This window comes from Chlamydotis macqueenii, chromosome 7 (assembly GCF_036417535.1).
Source record: "Chlamydotis macqueenii isolate bChlMac1 chromosome 7, bChlMac1.mat, whole genome shotgun sequence".
Taxonomy (NCBI): Eukaryota; Metazoa; Chordata; class Aves; order Otidiformes; family Otididae; genus Chlamydotis; species Chlamydotis macqueenii.
The window spans coordinates 30,922,879-30,940,470 of record NC_141562.1 but is presented as its reverse complement, the minus strand read 5'-3'; the positions used below and the strand labels follow the sequence as shown (position 1 = coordinate 30,940,470).

At 37.9% G+C, this 17,592-nt stretch overlaps 1 protein-coding gene across 3 annotated transcripts in view; it reads left to right on the top strand.

The window, feature by feature from the left end:
- The window catches only part of CCDC186 (coiled-coil domain containing 186), a 33,812-nt gene extending 18,397 nt beyond the window's left edge, over nt 1-15,415 (top strand). For all 3 annotated transcript variants that reach the window (XM_086751889.1, XM_086751887.1, XM_086751890.1), the window contains 14 exons: nt 48-174; nt 2,197-2,325; nt 3,274-3,486; nt 4,956-5,075; nt 5,633-5,737; nt 6,081-6,179; nt 6,918-7,004; nt 7,816-7,958; nt 9,771-10,026; nt 10,645-10,834; nt 11,959-12,039; nt 13,087-13,297; nt 13,998-14,217; nt 14,942-15,415. In XM_086751889.1, coding sequence (XP_086608015.1) covers nt 48-174; nt 2,197-2,325; nt 3,274-3,486; nt 4,956-5,075; nt 5,633-5,737; nt 6,081-6,179; nt 6,918-7,004; nt 7,816-7,958; nt 9,771-10,026; nt 10,645-10,834; nt 11,959-12,039; nt 13,087-13,297; nt 13,998-14,217; nt 14,942-15,025 — 2,065 coding nt within the window. In that variant the 3' untranslated portion in view covers nt 15,026-15,415. The remainder of the gene's footprint in view (nt 1-47; nt 175-2,196; nt 2,326-3,273; nt 3,487-4,955; nt 5,076-5,632; nt 5,738-6,080; nt 6,180-6,917; nt 7,005-7,815; nt 7,959-9,770; nt 10,027-10,644; nt 10,835-11,958; nt 12,040-13,086; nt 13,298-13,997; nt 14,218-14,941) is intronic.
- The last annotated feature ends 2,177 nt before the right edge of the window (nt 15,416-17,592 follow it).

The following is a 17,592-nucleotide window of genomic DNA, read 5'->3' as shown; positions in this document are numbered from 1 at the left end:
TACTGAAGTACCTTGCGCTTAATTTTAATTTTTTTTTTTTTCTTCAGATTGATAAAAGAGAATAAAAACCATCAGGAAATGATTTTGGAAATCTGCTCAGAAAAGGACAACTTAAGAGATGAATTGAAAAAAAGAACAGAAACAGAAAAGCAGCACCTCAACATTATTAAACAGGTACAGATAAAACACTCTTGTCTGGTTTTTGTTATCAAGCCCAATTTCTTCTTAATTTGTCATCTTTTACTTCTGTGTTAACTACTCCACCTGCTGATGGAAGTAGATGGGTATGTACGTACAGTTGTAAACGTTGACAGTACGTGGAGCGTGGATAAAGAATAGATCACATCTTGCACACTATTTTGGTATTATTGGTTGCTATATACACTCATTTCCTCAGTGAGTTGTTAGAGCCATGACAGGCCGAAGAGGAACGTAGAGCATGCATTGGTGTAGGCTGGTTTTAGTGTGGGAAGAAAGGATATCGCATCAGGTGTCATTGCTTGTCTGTTACAGAGTTATCTGCTAATGTTCCTGCAGTCAGTTGGCCTAGCTTTGTAAACTGATTACAGCTTAGAAATATGGCAAGAGATAGCATTTAAATTACTAATTTCACTTTGTGAAAGTACTGATGATGCTACCCTAGTTCCGGGTTTCTCCGTTAATGTCTGCATCACGCAGAAATCTGTTCTCAAAGCAATGCGTCAGGCTTGTGGTGTTCCAGAGGAGTGTATGTAGGTAGGAACTTTGTCTTTGGTTGATTTCAAAGAATCTTTGAAAATCCATCAAGTGATTGAAAATGGAATTGAAAAGTCTTATCTTTAAGCTACAAAATGGAATTGCATATGCTTGAATAAATCTATATGAGCAGCTTACTCATTCTCTCTTGTCTGTATTTCCATGACAGCACTGTATGATTTCATGAAGGTGCATTATGCAGCAATTGCTTTATCCCATTCAAAAAAATATATATATGTATTTGTGAGGGAGTTTCTTTTGCTGTCTGGTCAGATAAGAAGGATCTGTGATATTGTGTGCTTGCAGGTGATTTCCGTTTTGGGGTGTAATAGTTTTATATTGGAGTTGGATAGCACCTGCACAGTTGTAAGAAAGATACACTGCAGTGAAACATTTGAGTTTTTTCATTTGTGATGTGAGTGTTTTAATGTTACAGTTTCTAAATTAGTGTTTTCTGGTAGCTTTCTAGTCGATGAAAGCTTGGCTGCACTCACAACTGCAAGCAAACTGTAAATGCATGCTTGTATGTGTGAAGCTTTTATTTCTTGTAGGCAATGATTCACTTGCAAAGCTGAAGAGGGTGTGATCAGTTCATTGTGTGGTAACAGAAGCTTTTTAGGTTGTTCTTGCCTTTTATGTAGCAGTTTGGAATTGCACAAATATTTAAGATGCTGACCCTGAGATCTTGTACTTCTTTACACCCCAGCCACCCTCCCACAAAACCAAACCAAACCAGGCTTGGTGAGCTGGCTTTCCCCTGGAACAAGAGGATAGTAGTCTTTGAGACACAGTTTGAACAACCTTTGGGCAGTGTTACAGCTTATGTAGCCACCGCTTGCTCTTGCACTGGTGCTGCTGCCTCTCTTCTACTGAACCTGCATTACTGTGCAGGGAGCATGCCCTGGGAAGTGTTCCAGTTGAACGCTGGTAATTATTCTTCAGCTGGATCAGGTCTGACTTGGTTCAATAGGCAGCTAAAAGAAGTGCCAGCACAATGACTAAGCGCCTCTTTATTTGCTCAGTTATTTTTCAATGAATTAATTCCCAGTCCAGTTCAGTATGGATGCATGACTGCTTTGCTGGCACAGTGAGGATATGGCACAGGGACAGCAACAAAAGGATGGCAGGTGAAGCAACTTCAGAGAGCAGCCAGCTCTGCGCTGGCATCTCATTATTTCCTGTCAGTCTTTTTTTTTTTTTTTGTGTGTAGTAAATTACTATGCCTCGTGTTTTACTTGATTTAATGCATCTTCATTAAGGAGGATGAGAATTGACATCTTTCATGCCTGTACTGTAATGCAAAGCTAGATGTTGATATGGATAGTTGCAGCTTGAGAAGTGTAAAATACAGGTAAATATCTATTGAAGCATCTGATTTTGTGTGAAATGTTCCTGCCTGTACAAAACATGATCAAAGTCTTTTTTTTTCCCTGTAATTATATCGTAATGTTGTCTTTTTAGCTGGAAGCAAGAATGGAAGAGCTTAATAAAGAAGTGAAAGCTAGTAAAGACAAACTTTTAACTCAAGATGCAGCAGCCAAAAATGCCATTCAGCAGTTGCATAAAGAGATGGCATTTCGAATGGAGCAGGTAATATGGAAAACCTTTAAATATTGAACAACTTATAAACAAACTTGGTTCTTGTAGGAAACATGTGGCCTAGGTTGTTAGATCACTAGGTAAGGCAAATTTTTCCAAAACTGAAACTATAGCGTGCAGTCATATATGCACTTTTGATAAATGACATCAGTGAATTTCTAAATAGCTGTTAACGTTTTAGAGTGTCTGTTAATTCTTTTTAATGTGTATGTTTATATGTATTGAATTCATCCCTCAAGGAAGTCTCATTTTCCTTGTCTATAAGCTGATCTTGGTTCAAAAGGAGGTAAAAGCTGGCAGTGGCTTTTTTTCCAGAGAGGCTACCACAAAATTATTATTTTTCTCAGCTCCAGCACAAAGCTTGTGTTGTCTCATGTATTACTGATAGCTGAAATTATTTTTTTTTTTCCTTCTTAATATTATATTTTGCCAAGTATTTTCTCTGTTGTGTGAATTGTAAAGCTCGGTGTCTGATTCTTTTCTTATTTGAAGCAGAATTTTTTTTAGTGCTGGTGTGGGGGGAATCCATGAAAATAAGCAATCTGAAAAATGAGCCACTGGATAGTGATTATACAGTTGGCATGTGGATGAGGGAAGACAGAGAACTGGTACTGGGTATTTGCAAAATTGTTTTGTTACTACAACTTAACAAATACACTTTTTCACTTCAGAAACAACAAATTATGTTCCAAATTACTAATGTATTGATAACTTGAGGTGTTTATTTGTGAAGCTGCAGCTGCTTAGATGTATATTTACTGTTAGAAGTATGAGTAATTCCAGCACTTAAGTGAGATCTAATGTTTGTCTTTGCAAAACTGGAGCTTTTTAGTCCTACTTTGTTAGGATGCTATACTGCAATACTGAAAATATCCAATAGTGTCTTACAAAAGCTAATGGAATACAAGGTAGATTAATTCTATTTTAATATTTTTCAAGGCAAACAAGAAATGTGAAGAAGCACGCCATGAAAAGGAAACAATGGTGATGAAATACGTCCGAGGGGAGAAAGAGTCACTTGACCTCCGAAAGGAAAAGGAGATACTTGAGAGAAGGCTGAGGGATGCAAACAAAGAAATTGAAAAGCATACTAATAAAATTAAACAACTTTCTCAGGAAAAAGGAAGATTGCACCAGCTCTATGAAACTAAGGTGCTCTAAATATTGCTATATGATTTGAGTGAATGATCAAAAGTACTACCAGAAAAACTTTATCACTTCTTTACTGTTGTAGTTGGTGAAAGAAACCTGTTTTCATTTGGGTTTGCTGTATAGCTGTGAAAACCCCTTTCCTCCAAGGGAAGGGGAAGAGGTACTGAGTTCTCATTGTCATCTATTTCAAGTTCCTTTTAATATTTCCCAGAATATTAATTTGGGAAATGTTAGGGAGTTTTTGACAAAATTGTTGACTGCTTGTTGCAGATGCCTGGATTTTGAGGGAACTTCGAGCTTATTTAGGTTCTATTTTAAAAGACTGTAATGACATTAAATTTGTGCAGTCTTTCTTGCTCTTTTTCTGTTTTCACTCTATTTTATCTTTTGCACTACTAAAAATTGTTAACAAAGCAATAGGATTTTTCAGGCCCAATTCCAAAAATTTGCCATTTTTTAGAAGCCAGTAAGAGATTCCCATCAGCCTTTTAAAATTATCCAAGCCTTTTTGTATTGTGCTTCACAAATCTATTTCATGTGAAAGATCCAGAAATTGATAAATTGATGGGCTTCAAACTTTGATTTGGGCCTCTTCTGAGCAACTGTACTGTGCACAAAATGATCAGAAAAATACATCTTAGTAAAAGTCCTAAAAATTATGCTGCTTAAACAAAAAAATGCCCTCAGTGTCCTCTTTCACAAGAACAGGAAGTGGGGTCATGACTTCAGGTTTCCTAAGCAAATCTTAACATGCTGTCTATATTCCGAACTCTTGAGAATTACATTAGAGCCTGGCAGGAATTGTACTGCCCTCATATGGTGCTACATGAAACTTTTTTAGTAAGATGAACCTATTGCTTCAGAAACACACAGTTTGGAAATTTGGTTTAATGCATTGGTTTATGGATAGTGGTATAGAAGGTTATGCCAGCAGTGTGCTTCTGTTAACATCTTTTCTTGGCAATGACTTACAGGTTGGTGAGTTGACTTGCATATGTTTTGCTGTTTGTGCTCATGCTGTTCTTCACATGTGTGGTTGGCAATACCATTCCATTGGTGCTGCAATTTTTGTCTGTAGCCTTGTATAATACATGACCTTACCACTTGGAACCTGTGTTTCCTGATCGTTTTGTCAAAAATGAACCAAAAGGACTGTGCAGCTTACCCAGGAGATAGTTATTGTAGATCAGAAATCTGGACTATGCTTTTGCCTTTTAACAGGTTTGTAATGCTAATAGACATTAACAGTAATGCAACGTTACCTTGCTGTTCAAACCAGAACACTGGTGGGTTTTCTGCTGGATTATGGGCTAAAGCATTATTGAGCACTCTCAAGTCTGTGCGTGCTTTTGTGAAATCCAGACACTAAGGAAAAAAAAATCCTTGCATTTGACACTTGAGCAGGAGTCTTGTTGTAGAAGCACCGGATGATTTAAATCTATAAAATAAAATATATGAAATCTTCTTAGGATGGTGAAGCCACTCGACTCAACAGAGAAATAGAAAAATTGAAAGAAGAAATGAATTCTCATGTTATCAAAGTAAAATGGGCTCAGAACAAATTGAAAACAGAAATGGATTCACACAAGGTTAGTGACGTGGTACTGGTACCATGACATGAAAATACAGTCAGAGGAATGTAGTTGCTATGCTGTTTACTTCTTACATAGTGCTAAAATCTGTTTCTAAAGTGTTGGGTTTTTTTTTTTGTTTAAATTGAATAGGTGCAACAGAAGTCAGAATAATACTCTTAAAGGTATTGATATGGAAATGGAAATATTGAAAGGATGTGAGGGGACATGTGTGGGGGGATTCTGTTTAATCTGGCGATTAACTTTTAATTTATTTGCTTTGTATGAATTAACTGTTAGCTTAGATTTTATGTGATAAGGTTTAAATCTGTTATCTGAAAATGTGCGTGGCACTCAACCAAGAGGTCTTTTTGTTGTGCTTTCAGTGTCGGAACAAACAAAATTGCATAAATTTATAGTTGAATGAAAGCAAGAGGAAAAATAATGCTGGACCTATTTTTTATTGTTGTTAATTCTTTCCAGACTGAAATAGAAAACTTTTAGTATGAGAAATACTTTTCCCAGATTAAGTTATATAAATAGGTTTAACCTGTTATTTATTACTGGTTTTGTAGGAAACCAAAGAACGCCTCAAAGATGCAGTGACAAAATTAACTGAAGCAAAAGAAGAAGCAGACCAGATAAGGAAAAACTGTCAAGAAATGATAAAAACCTATCAAGTACGTACGTTTTCTCAGGAGGTGAAATTAGTGTTTAGCATCTGAGTCGTCTTTTTTTTCTCCCTTTCTTTCTTAAGCTGTAGCAGGGAAGAGTTATCCTGTGTGAACTACAAAGCTGAGATGACTACTCACTGATTTCTTTACTTGAAGAGATCTTAAATAGAAGGGAAAATGTCTTGTTTGGCATGCAGTGTGGGGGTCTGTCTTGGCATGTTCAGAATTACTGGCTATGTACCTACAGAAAAGAGACTCTGTGATATGAAAAGCTGTCTGTATGCTCATAAAACCAGGAAGGGGAACATAAAACTCTAAAACTGTACTTACATATCTTCAATCCTTTTAGGAGTCAGAAGAAATAAAATCAAATGAACTGGATGCAAAACTCCGAGTAACTAGAGGAGAACTCGAGAAACAAATTCAGGAGAAGTCTGATCACCTGGAGGTATGTATGTGGTGTGTGGAGACAATATGGTTGGCAACTTAGTAGTGAAGAATGCCATGAGTTTTTAATTTTGAGAATCTTATTTTAAGCTGCTTAAAATTTTTGCCAAATGTTTTTCTCTTTGGCCTAACACTACAGCCCAGGTGTCTGTGTCCAGGTTTTCTTTTTCGGAGGATTTTTTTAGCTGTTACCTTGGATGCACTTTAACAAAAATCAAAGTTATGGGGAAAGGATGATATAAGGAGGATTAAATAACTGCTCTTTCTTTTAAAAACATGCATGTTGCAATAATTTAGAGCACAAATTTGGATGATAGGCAGGCCTTTCTCTGACCAGTATTTTGCCAGGCTATATGTAAGGAGAGACAGGGTCCAGCCTCTGCTCTGTGTAGAGATTTGCTAGCCCAAAAGCTAAATTCTCTAATGATTTAGTACCTGCTCGCAGCTCATGTTCATATGCTGTCTTCAGTTTGCCTAGAACTTTCCCCAGGGGCTGTTGAGGCTTAGATTACACACTCTGGTTTCAGGTGTACAAATCTCACTTTTGTTCTTAATTCTTCTGAGAACAAAGAAGCTTTCAGACTTTGCCTTTTGAATAAAACAAACCTTTAGGGTGACTGTTCTGTCTTAAGCCCTCTCAGCTGTTGTGGTGGTCTACATTGGCCTAGATTTTCTTGACATCCCAGGAGATGCCACTGTCCATGTAGATTTCTCAAGGAGCTTCTCACTCTTTAAAAAGGTGCATCATGCAAAAATAAAAGAACTGGAAGACTTGAAGAGAACGTTTAAAGAAGGCATGGATGAGCTTCGGACACTGAGAACAAAGGTAGTGTGTGCTGTGTTGGATTGAAGTGGGGCCAAGGGCATAGTTTTGGAACCAGACTATATTCAATCTGTTAACTGTATTTTTACTTCTTTTGGAATAGACAATGTGATTAGAGACTAGCTGGCGTGAGACTAGAAGGAATATGTAACTGTGACTCTGGGTGGCCTTTGTTAGGGAGTGGCAGTTGATCCATAGTACAATGATGTTTTGTTCTGTATTATGCACCTCATTTGACTGAAAAGTTGTGAGAAATATTGTAGTAAATATCTTGTAAATTTAGGAACTTTGGAAAATGAAAAATAGTTGTAAAAAAAGAAAGTTGTAAACTTTCACTACTTGTGAAGCTAGTTTTGTAGAGGTCATGCATGTGACCTCTGGTACAGAGTATGTGCTATCCATAACTTCTGAACAGTCCATGGATTAGCATGTCAGTCCCTCTGTCCAGAGCAGGGATTTAGCTCAATAGGACCTTAGAAAAAGGGAGGAAAATGTAATAAGGGGTTGGCTTGGTAACTGGGGAACGATGATGCCTTTGCATCCTGGTCCATTAGACTGATAAGATTGAGTGTTTGGACAAAACTGATGTTAATCACTCTTACTTAATTTGCCTTTTTTTCTTTTTTTTTTCAGTTTTTTTTTTTTTTCTGACTGTATTTGATCTGAAATATTTGGGGTATTGTTCTATGCTACTTTGGATCACCAAAAAATAACAATGGAGCATTTACAACATTCTAGACATTTGGTCAGAATAATTCAGCTTGACGTTTCAGAGAATAAGTAATTTCTGATAAAATTTTTTTCTTCTGTTTAGACAAAGTGTCTAGAGGACGAGCGTTTAAGAACAGAAGATGAGTTATCCAAGTATAAAGAAATCATTAATAGACAAAAAACTGAAATTCAGAATTTGCTGGACAGAGTCAAAACTGTAGATCATCTGGAAGATCAACATCAGAGGTACAGCTATGTGCTTTGAGGAATGATTTAAAAGATTATCTATTATGTGAAAAGGGTTTTTTTTTTTAATTGAAATTATTGATGCTTTAAAATGTATTGTAATTTGAAGAATCCCAGTCCTAATGTAAGTGTTTTTCTAATCTAAATATTGCTAGTACTGGAGACAACCTTGGTGACCTGTTATAAGACGAGGAGATTGAGACCAAGAAGTCTAATTCTTACATCTTCAGTTATTAGAATAAGTGCTTGCTTTCTGGCGTACTCTGTAGGAAGTTATGTCTTCTAGGTGTCTGCTCAGTGCTCGTTTTTTAAAGACTGGGGAAGAGCAACCGAGTTGGAAAGATAGAGCGTGTCAAAATTTGGATGAATGAAAGTATTTAACAAAACCAGTTTTATATATTTGACAGATGCTATATTCAGATAGTAGGGACCGCTATTTCTAATGGACTAGAACTTGTTCTGCTATGTCAAAGTTTGCTCATTTAAGAATGTGAGGGAAACCAACTCAGAAGAGCTGGCTTTCTGGACACTTCAGGAGTATCTGAGCATGCTCATGTTTCTATATGGTACATATGGACTAGAGTATACAGATGCTATCTGCCTCACTGGTTCTAATGGTGTTGCATAAATGGATCCCAACATCAAGTTTCATACTGTCTTTTACTTCGCTGACTTTAACATGTTTTCAGTACTCCTTACTTTAGGATAAAGTTTGATAAAGTTGTGAAATCTCACCTCGCGATTTAAAACTTGGACCAGTAAATTCCCGTTATCATCTGTGAAAGAGAAATCCTGGAATCTTGACCTCTGTTTTTCCTATTCTTGTGTAGAATAAATAGACTTGCTGCCTTTCATTTTCTTGGAAGAGTGAATGTAAGAAATTTCATCTTGACTCACAAAATCTTATCTGTCTTCTAGATGAGGAAAGAACAGAGGAGACAGGTTTCTTTAGCCTAGAGAAAACAGAAGAGAGACATCCTTAAATGTGTAAAAGGCTATAAAGGGAATGTTCAGCTATCCATGTTCACTGGAGGAAGGGTAAAAATAGAGTTTTGCAGGAAAGATTATTTTAGCTTGAATGCTGGGAAGAACTTTGTGGCGGAGCTCGATACTGATTACCTCCAGTGTTGCCCGATCTCCTTCATTGGAGAACTTCTAAGGATAAGCTTGAGATCTCTTAGGATGGTCTGAACGCTTCATTTTGGCTGGTTCAACCCTGACTGTTAACTAGAGATGAAACAATGTATTTGGAAGACACAAGCATAGCCTTCAGTAGAAACAAGGACTTATTTTGTAGAGGATTCGGGGAGGGATAGTGGAGTAAGACAGGTCCTTTGAATCACAGCTGCACTGCTTGGATGAAGATGTTTCAGAAGTCACTGTATTGCTGTCCTGGAGAAGCTCAAAACCGGAGTATTTCCCCATGTCTTAAAGCAAGTCCTCTTACAGAATGGCCACCTTTGTTGGATTTGCAGACCTTCCTCTTATCTACAGGATCTGTTTCTGAGGGTTTTGTTTATACCCTATACTGAAGCTCATGAAGTTGAATACAGAGAGGTGGTCTTCCTTGAAGAAGCTGATGACTGCATGCCCTTCTGTGGGATATAAATATCTGTCACTTAGCACTGCAGCATGTCATGAAATGGAATCTGCAAACTCCCCTGGCGTTTAAAGCCATCCAGTGACTAGCAGATATGCCCGAGGGTCATTAATTTGTTCCTCTACCTTATTTGGTCTTGACCTGAATGCTTTTATTTCAGTAAGGTTTCATATCTTTAAGCTCAGCCTAATAAAATACAATTGTTTTGACAGAGATGAACAAGAAATCAGTGCTTTAAAGGAAGAAGTAGATGGTTTCAATTCTCTGATTGCTGATCTCCAGAAGGACATTGAAGGTAGTCGGAAAAGAGAATCTGAGCTATTGATATTCACTGAAAAATTAACCAGTAAGAATGCACAGCTTCAGTCTGAAAACAATTCCTTACAGAGCCAGTTGGATAAGCTTTCTTACAGCGAAAGAGAGCTGCAGAATCAGCTGGAATGTGTTCAGCAGACTAAAGATGATCTGGTGAGTACAGTGCACAGCTTGTTTTTTCTTCTAGTGAGATGTCTGATAGTGGTAAAGATATGGCACGTTAATTCCATCTTGTGTCTTTACTTACCTGACTGCAATTTCTCATTGAGTTTGATAGAATAATAGTAATGGGATATGAACACTTCATGTTTCTAAGAAATCCTGAGATAACACTGCACTGGAATGAGGGGGTGTTACTGTGTTGCTCTTTCTGGAAGTACAGATTTTTCTCTGTGCAACTGTCATTGAAACAATCAAAAGGTTGTAATTTTCTGTGAAACTCATTACTGTAAACTGTTCCTTAGATTCTGTTTGTACTGTGAGATAAACGTAATTTTTGATAAATCTAGTGTGTCATGGAAGGTAGTGTGACTGTTCTGTACAGCTCTGCATGGCTCTGTACTGTATCATGTAGATGTTTTGGAGATAATTCAGGCGTTCTAATGCAACGTTGCACTGTGCTGCATATTCATTTGAAGTGTTTAGTCTAAATGTAAAATGTGAATGATTTTCAGGTTAAAAGTAAAGTGCAGAGTTGGGGCTGTTGAGCATACAGTATGGTTAGGCTGGGATTTTTTTTGTATGTGACTGAAAATAAAACTACAATTTCAGGCCATCAAGTTGCAGAAGGAGGAGCATCAGCGAAAGCTAGAGGTTGAGACACTACAGGCTCAGCTAGCTTCAGAGCAGAAAGACCTAACGGCACTGAAAACACACGTGGATGAACTGAAAGATGAACTGGCTACCCAGAAGCGCAAGCATGCAGCAAACCTGAAAGATCTCACGAAACAACTTCAGCTAGGTTGAAATTCTTTTCAGATATAAAGAGTCAGCCCCATCTGTAAGCCCCTTCAGTGTCTGGTAGAGACCAGGGCCCTGTCTGTGTACGCGCAGTGTTTGAGCGTAGGCCTTCAAGCTCTCCCTGTCCCTGAAGACAATGAGAGGGAGCAAGCAAGTTAGATCTTGGGGAAACTGCAGCCTCTGGAAACAAGACTGAAAATTGACCCTAAGGTCTAAAGATAACTTTTGAAATGGACTTAGATATAAAATGAGAGATTTATTTCCAAAGAGCTTGGTCTTTGTTATTATGTATGTGACTGCTGAAATGTCACTGTGGCTATATATGGATCCTGGTCTGTGTAGGAATGTATTCAAAAGTTCCTAGAAGTTTCCTAGTAGCTGACTGTATCAGGAGTTATTGTTGACAGTTATATTCTTTTTTTTTAGTATGTCAAACAGAGCACTTCAGATTTCAAAGATGGATATGGAGAGACTGACTAATTTTGTCAAGAAATAGAAGTCGTTATATTCCCAATAATGCATATGTTCTGAATGCAAATAGCTTTGAATATAATCAAATCTCTTTCAAATGTATTTGAAAGAAGAGGTCCTGTTGGCCTTGTGCAAGACAAGTTCTATGTCTCTTCTTGTGTGTATCTATATATATGAACAGCGGTACACTTTCCCTCTTGATCCCTACTGAATGAGTGGTGCTTCTGGCACAAGTACTGCACTTGGCTCCCAGTAGCGATACAGTTATGAGATACTGGAACAGAGTTGACATTCTGCCATTCAGTAGTTATTTACATAGCAGTCCTAATCAAAAGTAAAATAAAATTTAAGTCTTATTGTTCCCAGTTAATCCTATGTAAAATGTTACCCCTTTCAACTGACAGCTGCTGCAGGGTGTAGGGATCTTCGTGGAAGTTGCATCCAAGTGCTGTGTGACAGGGAGAGGAGAGGGGCTGTTTGGGTTGGGTTTTCTTTTCCCCCCTAAGACTTTTACCACCATTATCTTTCAGTTGTCAAGCCATGTTGAATTAGTACAGGTCAGAGAGGATTGGAGTTCTTGTATGTTGTGTAACATCATGTTTTTTGTTTGTTTTTAATCTCCTTTTGGTAACCATCTTTTTATTATACTTTTAGCACGGAGGAAATTGGATCAGATGGAAAATGGTAATTACGACAAAGAAGTCAGCAGCATGGGGAGTCGTTCCAGTTCATCAGGTAATACAGCACATAGCAGGGCTGCCAAAACAATCCTTCGATCTTAATAAGGTTGCCATGGTGTGCTGCTGTGAGCCTTGCTCTGTCTGTGGTTTGTGCATACGCAGTGTGTGGGCAGCCTCCCATTAAAGCTGACAAAATAGCCTTTCAGCACCAGAATGCATTTGGCTGAATGCAGTTGTCGGTACTTATTCTTATTATGAGATTAAAGCTTAATGTTCCTAATGTGTATGTATTTTAGTTCTTTTTAAAAGCCTACTTTTTTCCCTTTGTTGCTTGTATGTTTGGAGGAAGCTCGGGGGATTCCAGTTTATAGAGGACCCTCTTAAATGCTGCCAGAGGCAAAACAGAGATGAGCAGTGGCTTCTAACATTGCTTAATTGCACTATTGACAGTTGCAGCTGTGTAAATGATAAATCAATTAGTGTGTTTAGAGGCATCAGTGTATTTGTGTAAAATTCATTACTTTCTGCCTGGTTAGAAGTGAAGTGGTTATATTTAACACTAAAAACAACATCTGTTTTCTTCCTCAGTATCTTTGGGTTTTAAATTGGGTTAGTTGTCAGTGTCCTGTAATCTCACTGTGTAAGAGAGAAATACTGAGAAGAATAGAAAGTTCTGTTCTCCGAAGTGATCAGTGATGCAGAGGGTTTATACATAGTGCTTTTGTCAGTCTGTACACAGTTTTCATCCTATTGTAATTTTAGTGGACTCCAAAACAGATCTGTTTAAAATCAGCTCAGTCTTGTACAAAGTAATATTAATGAATATGAAGGTACTTATGCAGGAGTAGCATTACTGAAGCAAGCACCTTACTCTAAAGAAACTATGCCCGTACTAGGGGACTACACTGCTGTTTCAGCCTGTGTCGTTGAAATGGTATAAGGATCGTTTATATAAAAACCTGCTAACATGTATGGGAAACTGATGTTCTGAAGAAAATACCTTCAGCTACTGAAAGTAATGAATGCATGTGCTCTACTAGTGGAGACGTTTTACCTGGCATAAAAGCAAAAAGAGCTTTTACTGATGCGGATGTATTGGCAGGATCCCTTAATGCGCGCAGCAGCAATGAGGATCGGTCACCTGAGAACACTGGATCTTCAGTAGCTGTGGATAGCTTCCCGGAGGTGGACAAGTCTGTCTTGGTTGAAAGAATACTGAGGCTACAGAAGGCACATGCTCGAAAAAACGAAAAGATGGAGTTTATGGAGGATCACATTAAACAACTGGTGGAAGAAATCAGGAAAAAAACAAAGTATGTTCTGAGTTTTGTTCATACAGTTTTTCAGTGTTGAGCTGCTGTACTAGAAAAGTATTCTAAACTTTATGTAAGACAAGCAGTTGTCTAAATGAAAATACTTAAAACAATAAAAGTATTGCAGTGACAGTAGATCTCAAAGGTAGGATTAGTCTTGGGTTCTTTTTCCTCCTTATCTTTCCCTAGCAGTTACAATAATCGCTGAATATCAGTACGATTACAATCAGTGCCGTTACAGTACCATACAGTCTGGTACCATTTCATAGAAAATGATCACAGCTCGTAAAGACTCTTGAGCAGAGATTGTAATTTTTAATTCATTTGTAGAAAGCTTAAGATTCCCTCTCTGGAGTCTTTCAGCAAAGAAAAGTAGAGAAGCATTTTTAAGTACCTGTTTTGCTCCAGTAGTAATATTACTTTGTCAAAATACTTCTAAATGTGAAAGTCCTTGCACATTGTAGTGACTCAGTTTACCAGCATCTCTTATAGCTCTTGTGGTATCCCAGGTTTTCCTATGACCTAGAAATTGCAGGAATTTATTTTTACTGCCTTTTCAGTAATACAGTACTACTTCAAAATAAAATTACTCTTATGTCAGAAATCTAAAGTTACTTCAATGTCTATTTTTCACTGCCTTGTAATGCTATGATGTTTTTTCATCATGTTTTGTAATGCTATGATGTTTTTTCACCCCCAGGATTATTCAGAGTTACATTTTACGGGAAGAAGCTGGAACGCTATCATCAGAGGCCTCTGACTTCAACAAAGTACACTTGAGTAGGCGGGGCGGGATTATGGCATCTCTGTATACATCTCATCCCGCAGACAGTGGTCTCACATTGGAACTCTCCTTAGAGATAAACAGGAAGCTGCAGGCTGTGTTAGAAGATACGTTACTGAAAAATATTACATTGAAAGTGAGTAGCTATGCCAGTTCTTCCACGTGTTCTTGTGGTTCTGAGATACTTCCTTCAGAGAGATGCATACTGTTAAAAGGAGGAGGCTTTCAGAAGGCAGCTCGTTGTGAATTGGTGATGCCGATAGTGTTGTGTTAATCAAAGAGTTATGTAACGTGATCCACGCTGAACCTCTGTTTTGGGACTGGACCCTCGTTGTATGCTGCACTAATGGGCTGCTGCTTGACATAAATTCTGGGCATTCAGTGGGGAAGGGCCTCTCCATGCTCTCTCCCACTTGCGTGGAGCCAGGGGCATGGGCTCTACATGCCTGGTCCTGTGCCAGTAGCTGGGCACCCTGTTGCACTATTGGGGCAACATCTCTGCTGCAGAGGAAGGATGGCCGGCTGGAAAATGTTGTGCAGGCTGCCAGCTGGACTGCAATGTTCTGCAGAAGTTGGAGATCTCTTCCTGTAATTATCATTCTTCTCAAATGCTGTACTTTCTAGGCAGCCTGTACAATATTAGTAACTGCAAAAAAAGACTTGTTGAGAGCTTTGCATCCTTCGTTGAAATTAGCTTGGTTTTCTCCCGTTCTGTCTAATCATTTGCACTTGTTCTGGGTCCTTGAAAGTATCAACCTGCTGACATAAACAGTAACTCTAACTTATTAGTGATTTTGTGCTGATTGACTTATTTTCCCTGTATAGCTTACTCTATCCTTTTTTTTCTTTTCCTCTCAAAGGAAAACCTTCAAACTTTAGGAACAGAAATAGAACGGCTTATTAAACACAAGCATGAACTGGAACAAAGAATAAAGCAGACATAACTGAAACTTTTATGGAATAACCAACATGAAGATGCAGAAGAGGCAGGTGCTACAGACCACTGTTTTTTACATATTTTTTTTTTCTGAAATTTGATTGCCTGCCAGCACAAGCATCTGGTATTTTGCATATACAGCCTTTAGCCATGCAGGCTTACCCATGTGAGAGACCTCCATCAACATGGTTCTGTCTACCCAATACCAGCCTGAGGTGTTGCTGAATTTTACTACACACTACATTTATCGAAAACTTTTATTTGAAATGACATACAGATGCTTTGCAGTGCATACTGTGTTTTGAGTGAGTTGCAGTGAGATTTTAATTTTTGCACTGTATAATTAATCAGTTTCTTAATGATGGAGCTTGAAAAAAATAAAACTAATTATGTCTTAGTTGCTGTTGAACATATTCAGTGTTACTGAGCTTTAAGGGCTTTCAGACATTATTTCCTTTCTTGCGTATTATTTGGTATTTAGGTTGATTAAGCATTTTTGACACGCATGGAAAAATGCTTTGTCACAAAACTTTGGTTTTTAAGTGGTGGCCATGATATTGCATATTTTCTGCTTTAGATTAACATTCAACTGGTCAATTTGTTTATTCAAAAGAAGTGAAACAACAGTGAAATTAAGAGATTAAGAAATCAGTTGTTGGGTATGTGTAGCTGAACTGTCAATTGAACAGATCCTGTTAACCCTTGTTCTTCAGACATATGGATCTAAAGAGATCAGATATCAGATAATCGGTTAATGAAGTTCTCTGACCTTCTGCATATCTAACAACATTTTAAAAGTAAGAGTTTTAGCTGCCCATTGTTATGTATGTACAGGTAGACATCGTGATTGCATCTGTTTTCAGATGATCAGAGAATCTGTTTTCAAAGACAAATGGAAGCTAACTAAGTTCTCTCATTAACTGTGGCTAGACTAGCCAGTGAAAGTAATGGTAAGAAATGGGAAATATATCTAAATGAGATTTTAGTCTGTTGGTTGGACTGCAAAAGTGGCACAGAAGTCTGTGCTTATTTTTACTGTCGTGAAGAATTAGTTGGTCAAAATGGCACGAACTGAGAACTGTTACTTAATACTTTGGTGGCTGAGAAGGTGATGTAGGAAGGGCATGAAGGTGTGAAGATTCTGATTAGTCACAACATTGTGCTTGCATTTTAATTCCAGGACAAGTAATTTACAGAATCTGAAATATCTCTATTCCAGCAGTAAATGCATAGTTTTCTGTATTTATTGCCTTTTGACCAAAATGAATTGACCAGATCACAGTGTAAATACATACTCTGGATTTTTATTAAATACTTGAACTTCCTATTATCATGAAAAAAGCTTCAATGTACATTACAATAGCAATGCTTTAGCTATTTTAATTAGAAAGGATACTGGGGGTGGGGGGAGAAGAATCTGTCTTACTTGCATCATACATAAGACAAGGGGCCCAAATCTGGCAGCACACGGGGATAATTTATCAAAGCATTTATGTGACTTAGGGTGTGTACTCCATTTTCAGATGCCACTGAGTCACTTGAGCTTTGTAATGAACCAAATTGAGCACAAGGACCTGATTTGGTTTGAGTAGTTTTATTCAAGACAGTGAGACTTCCTTTTTTCTTTAAAGATAGGCATCTCTGAAAGCCCTTGCGGGATCAAGATGTGGTTTGTGGTCCAGAGAGCTTCAGAAGTGTTGGATGGCAGGTCCTTTCAGTGTCAAAGGATTAAGTATTTCTTTAGAAAGGGAGGGTGGAAACAAATTATTTAAAACCTGACTGAGCATTGTAGAAACTGAGAGCCTTTAATCTGGATGGGGTTTTATACATATATTTTTCTAATTCCTGAGAGCAATGGTTATCTGAAGTGTTAGGGAATTTGGACTAGTTCAGTCATGGGACTACCTCTGCTTTACTGTTGTGAAGAGGAAAATACTTGGCTCTGCTGAAAGAGATTTGTCACCAGCTTCCGGGAAGTGAACAGGTAGTTGTTTGGGACTGAACTAGACCTTCTGCTGAAAGTAAGTATCTAGAACAATTTGCATGTCAAAACATAGCTTAGCTCTTATATGTTTGTGCTTTCATCCTTTAATGTACCAGATCTCTGGATATTTTTAGGCATTCAGGTGAATGACTCCAGTATTTTAGATACCATGTTAATACTGTAATCATTTAATGTATGTTCTCCAGGTGTACAATGTGAATGAAGGAGAGGTGTGGTGCAGATGGAATAAGTGCAATGACATTGTGGAAATTCTTATTTCTTTTTGGCATGATTGTTTCTCCTCTTAAGTTATTTGAGAAACCTAGTTAGCTCTCCTCCTGCCCTGCTGGAAATGCTGCTGCCTCTCTGTAGCACTAATAACTTCTCAGATTATTTTTTTTTTCTTGGTTAGGGAGACACACAAAGCAGCTTAAATATCACATTGTTTATTGTGCACGGTATTGTCATATGGACCAAAGTCACCTTCTGCAGGTGTTATTGTAAACATACCTAGTAGAGATGGAAATTTCATTTTAGCTCACACATTGGCAAATGACTCTGTCCAGTAAGCCCAAAACGTGATTAATACA